Source organism: Procambarus clarkii, chromosome 22, assembly GCF_040958095.1.
Source record: "Procambarus clarkii isolate CNS0578487 chromosome 22, FALCON_Pclarkii_2.0, whole genome shotgun sequence".
Lineage (NCBI taxonomy): Eukaryota > Metazoa > Arthropoda > Malacostraca > Decapoda > Cambaridae > Procambarus > Procambarus clarkii.
Window position 1 is genome coordinate 16235683 of NC_091171.1, and position 20176 is coordinate 16255858.

Consider the following 20176-nt stretch of genomic DNA (forward strand, 5'->3'; position numbering starts at 1 on the left):
GGGAGGCCCTCACCACCGTGTACACCCTGGCAGGAGGCCCTCAGCCCACTGACCTGCCACCCTGCCCACCACTTCAGGAAGGTCAAGTAATGGCCAAGATATACTAAAGTGAGCGGTGAGCAAGTCAGCGGGCGGCTCCTGGCCATACCTGGAGCTGGACGCTCATTACCACTCATTAGGACCGGTCCGCCTGAGTCCACTACTAACCTCGGAATATGATGAAAATATGATTACCGCCTCTGTAAATACTCGCTGATTCTCTGGCTGGACAGCTGTGCGTTGGACATGGGCTGCCGGGGGTTAGTCCTCGCTATAACTGAACCAATGTATATATCGTAGCATATTTCATGGTTATTCTCGTCTCCTAAATATATTACACAACATTTTACAAGACAAAATATTACGAATCGTGTCCAAGAGTATAAATATTGATGTGTTTGTTAAGTTGTTTCTGACGTTGATGGACAAACTCTGCCAGAACACTTATGTTAGTATATCAAACAGTAAACAATTTGATCTCACCCAACTCATCATTTTGTTTCAGCACATTTATATAGAATTCATCTGTATTTATTCATAAAGATTATCATATTTTCCGAGCAGAGAAATTAAAAATACCTTATTATTATTAACATCTTTATTGACTAAATTAATTACAATTTTGCCTTATCTGAGGATTTCAATTAACTCCTATTAAAGTGAGGATAATGCTGGTATTCACTGTCACGCAGGACAGAGGGTCATGCACAAGACAATAGGTCTAAACTGGCACATATATATATCATGGTTACAATCAATGTTTTAATGTATGAATATGTGAAAACAACTTTCACATGTTCATACTGCCACACAAGGGCAGGGATGGGTTCATAAGTGATGCAGCTTAGAAGTAATTTAAATAAAATTGTTCTTCATTCTTTAAAATGGACAAGCAAATTTTGGATAAATTGTTAGGATGTCGTCCAGAACACCTGAGTCAAGGAAATAGTTACACAGTTGGTGGTACAAGAGGCCAGGGGGTCTAAAGTCCTTTACGGTTTAACATTCAACAATATAGTGTGTTTCACATTCAACAATATAGTGTTTTAGTGAATGCATTATAGGTTTATCACAGAGTTTACAATCTGAGTATTCTGGTAGTGGCTCAGCCTCACCAACCTGCCAGATGTGTCTATAGCCAAGGCGAATTCGCGCAATGACTACATCACATTGCCTGGTTCGGTTACTGTGCTGATCATACAAATACCTATTATTACAAAACTTTTCATAACTTTTAATACTACAGCTTTCAGGTCTCTGGGCATTTCTTAGTTCTTCTAAATCTGAATTAATTTATTTAATTTGTATGTTTCTAATAATTACATTAGATAGTCCAAAGTCATAATCAATGTTTTCTTTCCTGCAAGCCTCATTGACCAATCGATCTACAATGTCATGTTTTCTAACTCCAACATGGGATGGGATCCACACAAATTTTATACAATAGTTATTATCATTGGCAAAAATTACATTCCATTTAATATTACAAGCTACTTCCGACATACATTGATGGGTTATTTAAGGAATACCATAATTCCAATGACATTCTGTTGCTATCGCAGCCTATTGAAACTGTTCCGCGCTAATAATTTGTATTTCAATGAGGTTTTTCATATTTTGTGTATTCTGTCAATTAATTTAGCAAATGTTTTTATATGGGCAATTATTTTCTTACTCCTCTCTTCCAGAGGAATGCTTCACTAGAGCTGATTTTTACACATTCATACACCCTGTGGGAATATTTTGGGAGGAGGCTACTGATTCGAATTACTTACATCTGAAGCGTTGAACCGTGTCTTCGCTTGGCCACTTTCCTTCCTCAACCAGGATTACAAAGTTTCGAAATTGTTGGGGAATATACTTAGATTATAATGGATACAATTATATCTAAGAAACAGTTCTGTGGTGTGCCTGGAAGAACCATAATCAATTGTAATAATGTAATTAGAGATGTTGTGTATTATGTGTCTGAGAATAATGTTCCTTCCTCCATGATAAACCTCGACTGCTCGAAAGCTTTTGACCGTGTTGATGTTCAGTTTGTATTAGAAACATTGGATAGAGTTGGAGTGGCACAAGAATGTACTGATTGCATCAGTATGCTTTATAAACAGTGTCGCAGCAGCGTGTGTATCAATGGTGTCTTGAGTAAACCATTATCAATTGAACGGTCGATACGTCAGGGATGTCCCCTTTCATTGATGGTGTATGTTATCTTTCAAGAGCCACTGTACTTGGGAACAAAAAGCAATGACTTTATTGTTCCACCTTGTCTTCCTAATGCTATGACACTTCCTGTTGTTGGCTATGCAGACGATACAACTATTTTTGTGTCAACAGAAGACTCGGTGGTGAATGTTCAGGATGAGTTAGACAACTTTGAGAGAGCAACAGGTGCTGTCATTAACAAGAACAAAACGTGTATGATGGGGCTTGGCAGTTGGTGTAATAAAGTTACTTGGACAGGTTCAGGGTAGTGTTGTCTATTAAGGTTCTCGGGATTTTCTGGTGTAAAACATATGGAACAACATTAGTTACGAATTGGCAAATGCTAGAAATTTAGAAATTTATTTAGAAATTTAAGAAGGGATGGGATTTATTAGGAGAAAGCGCCAAGCCATTACGAGTATATAGTACTTGGAAGGGGGTCAGGATAAGGATTTAGGATGGGACGGGGGGAAGGAATGGTGCCCAACCACTTGGACGGTCGGGGAGTGAACGCCGACCTGCAAGACGCGAGACCGTCGCTCTACCGTCCAGCCCAAGTGGTAGAAATTTAAGAGCAGCTACGAATATGTTGTAAAAAAAAGGGAAATTAACCCCGTTTTAGAAGGCTGTAATAATCAGTTGCAAAATTTTGACTAAAATGTGGTATTTGTTTCACAGTTTTCCAATTGATAAGAAAATTGCTATGGAGATTGACAAAACTATTTTCAGATATGTATGGTATGGTAGATACCAAGTAATTAAACGGACTACACTATGTAAAGGTCAGAAAGACGGCGGAATAGGAATACTGAATGTGTACCATAAGTCATTGGCTATATTATGTGGTAACTTTAGAAAGGAAATAATGAAAAGGAATAGTATAAATAAATGCTTAAGGGCATTATTTGTGTAAATTACGTGTTAGCTACTTGATACATATGCCAGAGTATACTGACCTGGATACATATGCCAGAGTATACTGACCTGGATACATATGCCAGAGTATACTGACCTGGATACATATGCCAGAGTATACTGACCTGGATACATATGCCAGAGTATACTGACCTTGCCTTTATTTCACCGCACTTTTATTCATGTGCAATTGATGTTCTCAGGCAGATTTGTAATATTGAAGGTTTTTTAATGATGAACAGTAAACAAGTGTATGATGTTATACTCCCGCATATAGTTCCTAGAGTAGAGGAGACATATCCAATCTTTAGCTGGTAAGTAATATGGGCGAACATTCGTGTTAAATTTATTGCCCCAAAACAACATGAATTATTGTATCGCTATATTCATGAGACCCTCTCTACTATTGATAGGTTGTTGATGTAGGGCATTAAGGACAACAATAGGTGTGGCCAGTGTACTGAAATTGAGAATAGTCAGCATATATTTTATTTGGTCGACGACCGGGCCGCGGGGACACTAAGCCCCGGAAGCACCTCAAGGAAGCACCTCAAGGTAGGAAGTTGTTCTTGTTACCTGGATTTGAGACACTCTTAAAGCTTCATGTGGACCAAGTATTAGAGTGGATTAATAAGGTTTTTAATGTTTCATGGTGACAAAATGCAAGAAAATTAAAAATACAATAAATGTGCTACTTTCTGATTACATTTTTTGTGTGAGGATAGGCAGGCAGGAGGGTTACTCAGTAGACAAAATATTGAAGTTCTTGCGAGGCAGGATCAGGTATAACATTTAGGGTTTAAGGCTTATACTCTGTGATATGGAAAACTGGTTTACTGAAAATTATATAAACTATATATAAATGTAGTATTTTCCCCTGTAAATCTATGTAAATATGATCTTTATATTTTATATACTATTTCATAAAGAAAAACAAAGTATACTACACCGGACAATGGGCCAGTTTCGGAGACCGGCAGAGACCCGAAGTGCCACGATGAGGCTACAGTCTATGATAGAGGACACAGTTGATGGTAAGCCCGAAGAGGTAAAATACCCTCCCCCTTGATCCGGCGACTACCTTGAAGCCCCTGTCTGTGACCTGGAGTTAGTTTAGAGGGCGCCACTGGGTGGTGTAACAAGCACCGCAGTACATTATACGGTGCTGCTCGACCACGTCCTGTGGCTGTGTCCAAGACTGGGGAAGAGGAGCCACAGCGGGTTGTGCGATAGACGTTGCGAGAATCCCCATCCTACTCCTCTGGAGGGTCCGAGGGTGAGCTGGGGTGCTCAGTGTACATGATGAGGTCCCCTTGGCTGTGTTGCAAGGGAGAGGGGGAATGTGACACGGCCTCTGTCTCTTTATGTCTGCCAGTTCGTCTGTCTGGCCTCTCCTGGTGTCAGTGTGTCGGGCACGTGGACACGTTCGTAACGCGGCGTGGAAGGTGGGGGGGGAATTGAGGACTGACAGACAGGAGGCAGCAGACGGGAATAAACAAAAATAACTCTAGTGGAACTCGTTTCCATTTATACCTTCACTAACCTAACCATATCTGGCACAAACACAACAGCATGTACTGTTAAAAATTGGGTGAGGCAATCGTCACCCAATTTGGTGTGAGGGGTGAGGCGTAGCCTCATAAACAATTGTAGCATGTGAACTCCTGCCTCAGATAGACAGACATTCTAATTATAGATAAAAAGAAGAATGTATAAGTGCAATGGTGCAATAATAAATGAAATAATAGCCCACTACTTAGAAAATTCACATGAAATATAGACTAAATATTTCAGTCCAAAGTGAGAATTTAAACAATCACTCACCAAATCTGGTAACCACAGTCCTGAGGAAATACTTAAAGTTGAATTATTATTTATAAAAGTAGATTCCATTATTTTTCTATTGACGCCACCGTTGAGGATAAATTAAAAAATAATTTGTCCACAGTATTTGGTGAACGGCTTCACTTGCTAATATAGTGTTGAATGTTTTTGGGCATATCTGATGGACCTCTTTGGTTCAATAATAAGGGGTTTAATGTCTGGGCGTTTGGCCATATTGCAAAGAGGGTAGAAATAGCCTAAGCTACTCTCTCCTTTGTGAGATGTAATTTATTCACTCAATAAACTTGAGTGAATAAACAGAACTTGAACCTTATTACAACCTTAGCAAGGTGCTGTGCAGCCGCCGACACACTCACCATTATCTTTTTTTCTGGTAAACATTGACTACTTCATTACCACCTTTATTTGGGCAACTGAAAATCAATAATATTTGTCCTATTTTACGTGTATTCTTTGCGGTTTGCTTAATGTTTGAGTTGCAAGGCATTCTTGGCAACACTATCCTGCTGCCTAGTGGCCACTGGCATAAAAAATTAACTTGGGGAAATTTTGAAAATTACCAAAGGGGCCAATTGGAGTATCTTACACTTAAAGTATATTAGTTAAGCTTTGGAAACTGACAAAGTAGTTTTAATAAAACAATTGACATATTTGAATGATTACTTAAGTTGCTATTTAATACCCCGCTTTTTTATATTAGGCAAGTTTACCAAGTTTGTTTTGGGTCAAAATATAAATCTTCAGTTAACATTATCAATGCACAAGAAAAACTTGCCAAAACAATATTGTTATAAGGGAATTCGGCTTATCCGACAGTTATGGACGTACTGTAATTATTTATTATTCAAGAACAAACTTAAGCATTCATCTTGAGAAGAAGACATATTCATTGTTCCAACTTCACTATCTGCAGACTGCACGCGCCCGCGGGCTGAGTGCAGCAGGTAAGGTATGCTGCCACTGTATCAACTCCCTCAAGTTATGATTTGTAATGCCACGGGCCTGGCCAATCACGAGGCCAGGCCCGTGGCCTCGTGACTGGCCAGGCCCGTGGCCTCGTGACTGGCCAGGCCAGAGGCCTCGTGACTGGCCAGGCCAGAGGCCTCGTGACTGGCCAGGCCAGTGGCCTCGTGACTGGCCAGGCCCGTGGCCTCGTGACTGGCCAGGCCAGTGGCCTCGTGACTGGCCAGGCCAGTGGCCTCGTGACTGGCCAGGCCAGTGGCCTCGTGACTGGCCAGGTCCGTGGCCTCGTGACTGGCCAGGCCAGTGGCCTCGTGACTGGCCAGGCCAGTGGCCTCGTGACTGGCCAGGCCCGTGGCCTCGTGACTGGCTGAGCCTGACGACAGCACACAAGAGGTCACACCTGAGCACACACACAACAGTCAGCTGACACAGACAAGTAACACAACAATCAAGGGACCGCATACATAGTCTACCCTCGTCAATCTCATCATTATTTTAACATCTCTTGATTGTTACATTATAAACTCTTTAACGATACCTATATATATTCCGTGGCAGACACCGGCTCGCACGGCAATTTACAGAAGATGACCCAATCAACTCTGATGCAAATTAGTTCATCTGGAGTGTACAACGAGGCCCTATCTTAGCTCTGCTTCTCCATGTTGCACTCATTGTGGCTTCAGTGTGCAGAAGATGAACCCACGTCAAGGGCAACTACGGCTGAACCATCGCTTGGCTTTCAACCTGTATATCATTACCCCAGCTAGGGGCTTCGTCCCTGTGAACATATGTATAAATTGTAATGCTTTACTACACACTTAAAGAACCTTCCTCTCAGGTAGCTCTGGAGAGGCCTGGGACTCCTCAGGTAAGGTGGACTTACCCTCACTGCTCAACCTAACGAAATCCCAAGGAAAATACATCAAGTTTTGTAGGGTTACATCCCTTGCGGACAACTACAGCTGTATTGATCACGGGGACGAGGTGGTGGTTACATGTGGCCAGAGTTCAGCCACCTGGTTTGACGTGGAGGGTGGAGACCTCATTCCTTCCAGTCTAGACAACACCAATTTCAGCCAGACAGGACCGTATTAAGTATATAGGTACTCCGCCCGTCATTGGTGCGGGCCAGGTAAACCGCTCCACCTAACCCTTACTTCCTCGTGTGGGTGTATGTAAACTCAAGTGCACTTCCCTGTCCACTTTTGTATAAATGTTATTTTGAATAATGTTCACATGTTATTGTAAAAAGTCTTACTGATGCCTGCCGGTACTTGGCGTGATTAAGAATATCCCCGAGCGACAGTCTTCCGGTAAACTTAAAGGTACACTCATAGAGTACACAGAGGTACACTCACAGTATACACAGGTACACTCACACACAGTACACACAGGTACACTCACACAGTACACACAGGTACACTCACACAGGTACACTCACAGTATACACAGGTACACTCACACACAGTACACACAGGTACACTCACACAGTACACACAGGTACACTCACACAGGTACACTCCTCCACCAACTTCCAGGAGTCAGTGTACCCGTTACGAAGCCAACAAAAGGTATCCTGAGAGGTCCCTGCCCCTCGTCCCTGCCCCTCGTCCCCTGCCCCTCCAGCCCTGGCCCTCCAGCCCTGCCCCTCCAGCCCTGCCCCTCCAGCCCTGCCCCTCCCCTGGAAACACAAACCGAAACTGTCTCTATTTTCCGCTTGTTACAACTTGTAATAAAGTTGTTACATCTTGGCTTAAGGTGTTTATGACGTATTTGAACGTTGTTACAACTTGCTATATTGGTTGTTATAACTGGTTAGGAGGGGTTAAATCATATTCGAACGTTGTACCAACGTCGTAGTTTCGGTGTGTGTTTGGCGGGTCCAGCCCTGCCCCTCCTCCCCTGCCCCTCCTTCCCTGCCCCTCCTCCCCTGCCCCTCAGCCCTGCCCCTCCTCCCCTGCCCCTCAGCCCTGCCCCTCCTCCCCTACACCTTCCCCTAGACACAGTGTCGAGGCCTCCAGTGTTACCACACACTACACAAGCCAGCAGAGCCTCGTCACTCTGCTGGCTACATTATACAAAGACTTGATCAAATCATATCAATAAACACACATGTAATTTAGAACAAAAAGGTCAATAATTATAATTAATCAGGTCAAAGAGCCACCATTAACTCCCGTGGCAAGGCGTCAGCCTTACACACTAAGTCCTCAAATACTCTTCTCATAATTTATAAACAAAGCCTCCATCAGGGTCAGCGGGGCGGCTCTTACACAATGCCCATCATCACAGTCGATTATATCCTAGACGAGCACACCTCTCAAAGTCAAATTAGCCCATCTTGTTAACTATGAAAATTACCCCCCCCCCCACCCCTCTCAATCTGCTCTCTCATCCGTCATCTCAAATTGTTCTTCTCACAGGAGTTGGGGAGCCGGCGGGGCGCGGGGCGGCAAGCCGAGGTCACAGACAATAGGGGGATCACGGCCCCAGGAGACACCCTCCCCTCTTCCCCCACACATCTACGTTACTACTATTAGGCCAAATTGCATATTAATTTTGTCGATACAGATGTCTTCCTGACTGTTCCGGCGTCACCTGTCAAGCGACGAGGGGGGGGGGGCGGGGAGGGAGTCCAACTCTATCACTGTTCAAAGTTTCTTGTTCAACGACAAACTTGACTACGGTAACACTGTGCACCGTACTTTGGGAGACAGTTTACCCGCTTGGCCTGGAAAAATATGTCTTCTGCAGATTTATTTATGTTTATTCTGATGTTGAAGGTTAGTCGTTGGTGTAGTCTACAGGCCTCCCTGAGCCTACAGGCCTCCCTGAGCCTACAGGCCTCCCTGAGCCTACAGGCCTCCCTGAGCCTACAGGCCTCCCTGAGCCTACAGGCCTCCCTGAGCCTACAGGCCTCCCTGAGCCTACAGGCCTCCCTGAGCCTACAGGCCTCCCTGAGCCTACAGGACTCCCTGAGCCCACAGGCCTCCCTGAGCCTACAGGCCTGAGTCTACAGGCCTCCCTGAGCCTACAGGCGTCCCTGAGCCTACAGGCGTCCCTGAGCCTACAGGCCTCCCTGAGCCTACAGGCCTACCTGAGCCTACAGGCCTCCCTGAGCCTACAGGCCTCCCTGAGCCTACAGGCCTCCCTGAGCCTACAGGCCTGCCTGAGCCTACAGGCCTCCCTGAGCCTACAGGCCTCCCTGAGCCTACAGGCCTGAGCCTACAGGCCTCCCTGAGCCTACAGGCCTACCTGAGCCTACAGGCCTCCCTGAGCCTACAGGCCTACCTGAGCCTACAGGCCTCCTCCACTCTACAGAGAAAAGACATTTCAATCTTAAGGATGGTTAGTATTTAAGAGAATACCGAAGCCTATTTTAATTGTCTACGTGTGACAAATTCTGAAGATCTTCGATTACTGCAGAGTCCGTATAACATTACCGAACAGGAGAGACGTCGGTAGCAACTGTACATGTAAAGATGTTCTGTAGAAGAATAAGTCATTATTATCAGGTCTCACAGATGCTGCGTGTTGAACGTTCAAGTGTTGGAAGCTTGTTCATCTGGACCTCCCCGCCGTCGGCAGCATCTCTGTGTGCTCCAGACTCCTCGTACATCACACTGGGGGCATGTCCACACACACACACACACACACACACACACACACACACACACACACACACACACACACACACACACACACACAAACACACACACACACAAACACACACACACACATACACACATATCCTGAGGTGGAAGCTGAGTGGCTGAGTGGTACACAGGTGGAAGCTGAGTACCCAAATGAGCCACAGAGACGTTAGAAAGAACTTTTTCAGTGTCAGAGTAGTTAGCAAATGGAATGCATTAGGAAGTGATGTGGTGGAGGCTGACTCCATTCACAGTTTCAAATGTAGATATGATAGAGCCCAATAGGCTCAGGAATCTGTACACCAGTTGATTGACGGTTGAGAGGCGGGACCAAAGAGCCAGAGCTCAACCCCCGCAAGCACAATTAGGTGAGTACAATTAGGTGAGTACATACACACATACACACACACACACACACATACACACACACACACACACAACGACGACGCCAAAATTATGAGAAGGATTAAGACAGAGGAGGACAGCTTGAGGCTTCAAGGTGACCTGGACAAGCTGCAGGAATGGTCGAACAAGTGGTTGTTAGAGTTTAACCCGAGCAAATGTAATGTAATGAAGATAGGTGTAGGGAGCATGAGACCAGATACAAGGTATCATTTGGGAAATGAAATACTTCATGAGTCAGAAAGAGAGAAAGACCTGGGGGTTGATATCACGCTATAACTGTCCCCTGAAGCTCATATCAAGAGGATAACATCAGCAGCATATGCCAGGTTGGCCAACATAAGGACGGCCTTTAGACACTTGTGTAAGGATTCATTCAGAACTTTGTATACCACATATGTCAGACCAATCCTGGAGTATGCGGCTCCAGCATGGAGTTCATATCTAGTCAAGCATAAGACTAAACTGGAAAAGGTCCAAAGGTCTGCCACCAGACTAGTACTCAAACGGAGGGGTATGAGCTACGAGGAGAGACTACGGGAATGAAACCTCACGTCACTGGGATACAGAAGAGTTAGGGGGGACATGATCACCACATATAAGATTCTCAGAGGAATTGATAGGGAAGATAAAGCCAGGCTATTTGACACCAGGAGCACACGCACTAGGGGACACAGGTGGAAATTGAGTGCCCAAATGAGCCATAGAGACATTAGAAAGAATTTTTTCAGTGTCAGAGTACCTTACCTTGAGGTGCTTCCGGGGCTTAGCGTCCCCGCGGCCCGGTCGTCGACCAGGCCTCTTGGTATTATGCAAATAGTATACGTATACAAATGGAATGCATTAGGAAGTGATGTGGTGCAGGCTGACTCCATACACAGCTTAAGTGTAGATATGAGAGAGTCCAGTAGGCTCAGGAATCTGTACACCAGTTGATTGACGGTTGAGAGGCGGGACCAAAGAGCCAGAGCTCAACCCCCCGCAAGCACAACTAGGTGAGTACACACACGCACACAAACGTATAAAATACGTATGTATATTTTATATGATATAGACGTATAGAATACTTAGAGGGGATCGATCGGGTGGTAAGAGGAAACGTTCACAATGAATAACAATAGAACAAGGGGACACGGATGGAAGCTAGAGACTCAGAGGCGTCACAGAGATGTTAGCAAGTTCTGTTTTAGCGTGAGGGGTATATGGAAATGACCTAAAGGAGCAGGTTGTAGAGGCTAACTCCATTCTTAACTTTAAAAGCATGTGTGTGTTAGAGAAAAAGGACAGGAGTCATTGCATTACACAACACACCGCTACAAAATTGGGGTTCAAGAACTGGAGCTCGACCCTGCAGGCACAAATAAGTGAGTGCACACACCTTCCACGCCCATGACTCTTAATTACCAATGGTAAATTTTCTGATCTTCAGGTGTCAGAAATTTTATTGATATCCAAGTACAGTGTCATGATGAGAATGGGTTTAACAACACTAATTTAATTTGCTGATGATAACGGAAGGTTTAGGGATAGACCCGTGACACTCTACTGTATGGTATGGTGCCCCCATACCCAGGTCATGTATGGTATGGTACCCCCATACCCAGGTCATGTATGGTATGGTGCCCCATACCTAGGTCATGTATGGTATGGTGCCCCATACCTAGGTCATGTATGGTATGGTGCCCCCATACCCAGGTCATGTATGGTATGGTGCCCGGCCCATACTCAGGTCATGTATGAAATGGTGCCCCCATACCCAGGTCATGTATGGTATGGTGCCCCAATATCCAGGTCATGTATGGTATGGTACCCCCATACCCAGGTCATGTATGGTATGGTACCCCCATACCCAGGTCATGTATGGTATGGTGCCACCATACCCAGGTCATGTATGGTATGGTGCCCCATACCTAGGTCATGTATGGTATGGTGGCCCATACCCAGGTCATGTATGGTATGGTGGCCCCATACCCAGGTCATGTATGGTATGGTGGCCCCATACCCAGGTCATGTATGGAATGGTGGCCCATACCCAGGTCATGTATGGTATGGTGGTGCCCCCATACCCAGGTCATGTATGGTATGGTGGTGCCCCCATACCCAGGTCATGTATGGTATGGTGGTGCCCCCATACCCAGGTCATGTATGGTATGGTGCCCCCATACCCAGGTCATGTATGGTATGGTGCCCCCATACCCAGGTCATGTATGGTATGGTGCCCCCATACCCAGGTCATGTATGGTATGGTGCCCCCATACCCAGGTCATGTATGGTATGGTGCCCCATACCCAGGTCGTGTATGGTATGGTGCCCCCCATACCCAGGTCATGTAGGGAATGGTGCCCCATACCCAGGTCATGTATGGTATGGTGCCCCATACCCAGGTCGTGTATGGTATGGTGCCCCCCATACCCAGGTCACGTAGGGAATGGTGCCCCATACCCAGGTCATGTATGGTATGGTGCCCCATACCCAGGTCATGTATGGTATGGTGCCCCCCATACCCAGGTCATGTAGGAAATGGTGCCCCCATACCCAGGTCATGTAGGGAATGGTGCCCCATACCCAGGTCATGTATGGTATGGTGCCCCCCATACCCAGGTCATGTAGGAAATGGTGCCCCCATACCCAGGTCATGTAGGGAATGGTGCCCCCATACCCAGGTCATGTATGGAATGGTGCCCCCATACCCAGGTCATGTATGGTATGGTGCCCCCATACCCAGGTCATGTAGGAAATGGTGCCCCCATACCCAGGTCATGTAGGGAATGGTGGCCCCATACCCAGGTCATGTATGGAATAGTGTCCCATACCCAAGTATGTACCAAGGTACAATACCCTTTCCTCTATGTACTATTTTCTTCATTTAATCAGATAAATTGTTATTATCTTCTATATAAATAAAAATGGAAATGTTCCTTTGTTTAAAATCGCTAATCTCCGAAAGTTCTTCACCGATTGCTTGGAAATTTCCACACAACGTTCCATTCGCAGCCGAGCGGGTTTTTATATACCTACTATATAGATGCCACGTCTGTGATGGGAAAAAAACATGCTTTTTGAAAAGTGGTGTTTTTCATGTCATTTTTTTCATGTGAGGGAAATCTTCGAAACCTCTTTACCGATTGCTTTGAAATTTTGACACAATGTTGCATTCGAATAGGCGCGTGTTTTTATATCCCTGGTATATACATGCCTCACCTGTGACAGGAAAAAACATGCTTTTCTTTTTTAGTTAGCGCCATCTGTTGGACGAAAGAGCAACACACGCTGTAATCTCCAAATTTCTTCACAGATTGCTTTGAAATTTTGACACAACGTTCCATTCGAGTACGCGCGTGTTTTTATATACCTACTATATAGATGCCACACCTACGCGAGGTAAAAACATGCTTATTTTTAAAAACAGCGCCATCTGTTGCATGTAAGACCAACACACGTTGTACTAAATATGTTACGATTCCATTTCAATGTTTCTGATTGCACTGAAAAATTTAATTTTCATAGATTTCGATTTATTTTCATTTTGATTTAATTATTTTGTATGACATTGCATTGAATTAAGCTGTGTTGTTTACCATACTGTTCATTTCGTGAGTATATAGTTTATTTTTGTATTTAAAAACAAATTCATTTCGTTTTTTAAACTGTTTTTCTTATATTTCAGTGATGGGAACATCAGATCATTTGGGAATGCATAGGATGAGGGAGTGGGGAATGGTGGGGAGGACGAGTGGACAAGAGTGGAGGATGGTGGGGGGGACGAGTGGACAAGAGTGGAGGATGGTGGGGAGGACGAGTGGACAAGAGTGGAGGATGGTGGGGAGGACGAGGGAACGGTGGAGTTAGGGATGGTGGGAGCGAGGGGACGGGGGAGTGGGGGATGGTGGGGAGGACGTACAATGTACTGGTAGCTAGTTGTAATGCCGCTAGGTATTTGAGTGGAGGTCAGCACGTTAACTACTGACAGTCTACGGTGATAGGTTGCCATGGTTCAACAACTATCAGGAGTGTTTTGAAATTGTCACTGTAAACTCTGGTAAACTGTCAGGCCCCCCACATGCCCACATATGTACACACACGGTCGACTTAATTATCACCTCCAGGTAAACTCGTGCCGCCAGTAGGTGTTTACCCGTTTGATACCTGGTTGATGGGGTTCTGGGAGGTCTTCTACTCCCCTAGCCCAGCCCGAGGCCAGGCTTGACTTGTGAAAGTTTGGTCCACCAGGCTGTTGCTTGGAGCGACCCGCAGGCCCACATACCCACCACAGCCCGGTTGGTCCGGCACTCCCTGAAGGAAATGATCTAGCTTTCTCTCGAAGATGTCCACTGTTGTTGTGTTTACAGTGGGCTTGACATGCGTTAAACTGGCCGAGGTTGACAGCATAACCAGGTAGTGGGGGGGGGGGGAGGGTTATCTAGAGGTAACGGAGCTCCGGAGAAACTCAACTGCTTGTGGCGACAAGATCCTGTTTTGGGTGCTTGTCGCCACGACCCCGGCGCCAGGAGCGGGCCCAGCCACCGTCCAACACATCAGCAACAACGGTAAGTTAAGGGACAATAACGGCAGCGGCGGCAGCAGCCTAAATTGCAGGAGCAAAATTTACATCAACAATAACGGCAACAGTTGCATGAGAGTAACATCAGCAGTAGTGGCATCACCGGTAACATCAAAATTAGCATTAACATCACCGTCCGACAGTCGCAGCAACATCCGCTAGCGCATATACATCACCAGTAGCAGCAACATCACCAGTAGCAGCAACATCCACTAGTCGAATCACCAGTAGCAGCAACATCATCAGTAACATCACCAGTAGCAGCAACATCTCCAGCAACATCACCAGTAGCAGCAACATCACCAGTAACAGCAACATCTCCAGCAACATCATCAGTAGCAGCAACATCACCAGTAACATCACCAGTAACAGCAACATCTCCAGCAACATCACCAGTAGCAGCAACATCACCAGTAGCAGCAACATCACCAGTAGCAGCAACATCACCAGTAACATCACCAGTAGCAGCAACATCTCCAGCAACATCACCAGTAGCAGCAACATCACCATCACCAGTAACATCACCAGTAGCAGCATCACCACCAGTAACATCACCAGTAGCAGCAACATCTCCAGTAACATCACCAGTAGCAGCAACATCACCAACAACATCACCAGTAGCAGCAACATCACCAGTAGCAGCAACATCACCAGTAGCAGCAACATCACCAGTAGCAGTAACATCACCAGTAGCAGTAACATCACCAGTAACAGCAACATCACCAGTAACAGCAACATCACCAGTAACAGCAACATCACCAGTAACATCACCAGTAGCAGCAACATCACCAGTAACATCACCAGTAGCAGCAACATCACCAGTAACATCAGTAGCAGCAACATCACCAGTAGCAGCAACATCAGTAACATCACCAGTAGCAGCAACATCACCAGTAACATCAGTAGCAGCAACATCACCAGTAGCAGCAACATCACCAGTAGCAGCAACATCCACTAGTCGAATCACCAGTAGCAGCAACATCAGTAACATCACCAGTAGCAGCAACATCTCCAGCAACATCACCAGTAGCAGCAACATCACCAGTAACATCACCAGTAACAGCAACATCTCCAGCAACATCACCAGTAGCAGCAACATCACCAGTAACATCACCAGTAGCAGCAACATCTCCAGCAACATCACCAGTAGCAGCAACATCACCATCACCAGTAACATCACCAGTAGCAGCATCACCACCAGTAACATCACCAGTAGCAGCAACATCTCCAGTAACATCACCAGTAGCAGCAACATCACCAACATCATCACCAGTAGCAGCAACATCACCAGTAGCAGTAACATCACCAGTAGCAGCAACATCACCAGTAGCAGCAACATCACCAGTAACAGTAACATCACCAGTAGCAGTAACATCACCAGTAACAGCAACATCACCAGTAACAGCAACATCACCAGTAACATCACCAGTAGCAGCAACATCACCAGTAACATCACCAGTAGCAGCAACATCACCAGTAACATCAGTAGCAGCAACATCACCAGTAGCAGCAACATCACCAGTAACATCACCAGTAGCAGCAACATCACCAGTAACATCAGTAGCAGCAACATCACCAGTAGCAGCAACATCACCAGTAGCAGCAATATCACCAGTAGCAGTAACATCACCAGTAGCAGCAACATCACCAGTACCAACATCACCAGTAGCAGCAACATCACCAACACCAACATCACCAGTAGCAGCAACATCACCAATACCAACATCACCAGTAGAAGCAATATCACCAGTAGCAGCAACATCACCAGTAGCAGCAACATCACCAGTACCAACATCACCAGTACTAACATCACCAGTAGCAGTAACATCACCAGCAGCAGCAACATCACCAGTAGCAGCAACATCACCAGTAGCTGTAACATCACCAGTAGCAGCAACATCACCAGTAGCAGCAACATCACCAACAGCAGCAACATCACCAGTAGCAGCAACATCACCAGTAGCAGCAACATCACCAGTAGCAGCAACATCACCAGTAGCAGCAACATCACCAGCAGCAGCAACATCACCAGTAGCAGCAACATCACCAGTAGCAGCAACATCACCAGTAGCAGCAACATCACCAGTAACAGCAACATCACCAGTAGCAGTAACATCATCAGTAACAGCAACATCACCAGTAGCAGCAACATCACCAGTAACAGCAACATCACCAGTAACAGCAACATCATCAGTAGCAGCAACATCACCAGTAACAGCAACATCACCAGTAGCAGCAACATCACCAGTAACAGCAACATCACCAGTAACAGCAACATCACCAGTAACAGCAACATCACCAGTAACAGCAACATCACCAGCAACATCACCAGTAACAGCAACATCACCAGTAGCAGTAACATCATCAGTAACAGCAACATCACCAGTAGCAGCAACATCACCAGTAACAGCAACATCACCAGTAACAGCAACATCACCAGTAACAGCAACATCACCAGCAACATCACCAGTAACAGCAACATCACCAGTAGCAGTAACATCATCAGTAACAGCAACATCACCAGTAGCAGCAACATCACCAGTAACAGCAACATCACCAGCAACATCACCAGTAACAGCAACATCACCAGTAGCAGCAACATCACCAGTAGCAGCAACATCACCAGTAGCAGCAACATCACCAGTAGCAGCAACATCACCAGTAGCAGCAACATCACCAGTAGCAGCAACATCACCAGTAGCAGTAACATCACCAGTAGCAGCAACATCACCAGTAGCAGCAACATCACCAGTAACAGCAACATCACCAGTAGCAGCAACATCACCAGTAGCAGCAACATCACCAGTAGCAGCAACATCACCAGTAGCAGTAACATCACCAGTAGCAGCAACACCACCAATAGCAGTAACATCACCAGTAGCAGCAACATCACCAGTAGCAGCAACATCACCAGTAGCAGCAACATCACCAGTAGCAGCAACATCACCAGTAGCAGTAACATCATCAGTAACAGCAACATCACCAGTAGCAGCAACATCACCAGTAGCAGCAACATCACCAGTAGCAGCAACATCACCAGTAGCAGTAACATCACCAGTAGCAGCAACACCACCAATAGCAGTAACATCACCAGTAACAGCAACATCACCAGCAACATCACCAGTAACAGCAACATCACCAGTAGCAGCAACATCACCAATAGCAGCAACATCACCAGTAGCAGCAACATCACCAGTAGCAGCAACATCACCAGTAGCAGCAACATCACCAATAGCAGAAACATCACCAGTAGCAGCAACACCACCAATAGCAGTAACATCACCAGTAGCAGCAACATCACCAGTAGCAGCAACATCACCAGTAGCAGTAACATCACCAGTAGCAGCAACATCACCAGTAGCAGCAACATCACCAGTAGCAGCAACATCACCAGTAGCAGCAACATCACCAGTAGCAGCAACATCACCAGTAACATTAATAACAACAAAAAAAGTGATGCAGTTTCTGAAATCTTTCAAACTCATCTTTTTATGAAATTATATATTTTCCGTTCCATTACATTTTATTTGACATTTTTTGAGTTAAAACCAACAAATATAATCAAACCTGACTTAACTCGGTCAGTAATTCATATTAATATAATAAAATTAATTGGAATAAAAAAATGAAAATAAATATTTGTAAATAAACAGAAATCACTGCCTGTGAGCCAAACCGGGTCTTGTGTCACGGGCTCACCATAGCCCGTGCTACATGGACATTTTAGTTCCGAGTATCTAAATCTACAATAATCTAAAATCTAAACAACAGGGTCTTGTGTACTAGGTCAAATAACCCAAGGAGGGCTGTTCTGTGCGACTTGTCAAACCATAAGATATGTATATATTAAGAGTGATCATGCTCAAGGTACAAGTCCCCGTAACCCATACAGTCCTCAGGGTATTGTCCCCTCCGGTTTGATTACCGCTAGTGTATTTTATCCGGTGATTGTGTACGTAACTCTTTAGTTACATTTATATTGTATTTAAAAGCTGACAAATATCTCGTTGTTACTTCGCCTGAGAAAGTAATGAATCTACCCAACCAAGTTTGGCGGCATTCACTCTATATTCAGGCTTTAAGCATCCACTCTCCAAATGTATGTGAATGCAGGTGTGTGTATATATGTACGTATATGTGTGTGTGTATGTATATGTGTATGAATTACATATGGAAGCTGATCAGAATTGCATTTCACCTTTATAAATGCACATGAATGACACTTCGAACAGTTTATGTAGGGCATACGTAAATCTGTGTATCTATGTATTTACGTATGTAGGTTAGCTTAGCATTTTAAAAGCACCGAATCACCTTCTGTGGTTGAGTGTTCAATAAACCCTTGAACTATATGTTTAACACATCTCTAACCCTGTCCATGGAGGACAGAAGAAAATGTATATATGCTGGTTAGCATTGTAAATGTGTGGCCACGTCTGTGGTAGAAAATAATAATAAAAGAAAAAATCCACTCTCAATTACGATCTGATAATTTGATTTTCATCCCTTCCCATTTCTTAGTCCTTCATCGTCGTATTGTTTGGTTATCTCTGCCTTTTCTTACTTCATTGTTCTTCCTACTATTCCATAAACAGTACTCTACGACCATAGGACTCGTGTCCGAAGGGACTCATTAGTTACCCCTAAAACACGGTCATTTTCTTTAGTTTCATTTTCTAGTTTATATATTGAAACTAGTTAAATCTACTCTTCCTAGCGACGGAGAACGACATGGTCTGTGTAACGCTGTTTGTACCTCCTGTTAGATCACTCGTCTGTCCACGGGATCTTGAGACGACCTCCAGCTCGTCTGACCGAGGGACAGGTGTAAATTAGACAGTAGCCTGAGACGGAACAACACATCCCGTCCTACACCTGCCTTGTACGTCACCGTCCTACACCTGCCTTGTACGTCACCACAATATTCCAGGCCGCCCAGGCGATGACTGTCCTCTGGCTCATCATAGACTCTCCAGGCCGCCCAGGCGATGACTGTCCTCTGGCTCATCATAGACTCTCCAGGCCGCCCAGGCGATGACTGTCCTCTGGCTCATCATAGACTCTCCAGGCCGCCCAGGCGATGACTGTCCTCTGGCTCATCATAGATTCTCCAGGCCGCCCAGGCGATGACTGTCCTCTGGCTCATCATAGACTCTCCACTCACGCCTTTGTTTACTGTAGTTATGGTGAAACACACTAGTTTAATGATCATTATTAATGATTTTACCTTTTACGAATTCCAGCTGTATAATTAGAAGCAGAAGCTTCACTGTCAATATTTACAATGTGACGGAACTTTAGAGAGATTATAGACAGCTGTGCTTCTCAAACTCCCGTCTCTTGGGTTTATATTCTTAGAGGGGTGGAGAGACTTGGGCTTAAAGCATCAACATATTGTCCAAACCAGTGCCGTAAGGAATGAACAGTGAGTGTGAGGGATGAATAATGAGTGTGAGGGATGAACAATGAGTGTGAGGGATGAATAATGAGTGTAGGAGATGAATAATGAGTGTGAGGGATGAATAACGAGTGTGAAGGATGAATAATGAGTGTAGGGGATGAATAATGAGTGTGAGGGATGAATAAC

The 20176-nt window shown here is 45.0% G+C and overlaps 1 protein-coding gene across 1 annotated transcript; it reads right to left on the bottom strand.

The window, feature by feature from the left end:
- Window positions 1–6017: 6017 nt before the first annotated feature.
- LOC138367421 (putative per-hexamer repeat protein 5) lies at window positions 6018–18074 on the bottom strand. The gene is made up of 3 exons (XM_069329070.1): window positions 17393–18074; window positions 16064–16462; window positions 6018–6370 (listed from the first exon to the last, which is right to left on the bottom strand). Exons 1-3 carry the CDS (start codon window positions 18072–18074, stop codon window positions 6018–6020), a joined length of 1434 nt encoding a protein of 477 aa, XP_069185171.1.
- Window positions 18075–20176: the final 2102 nt, after the last annotated feature.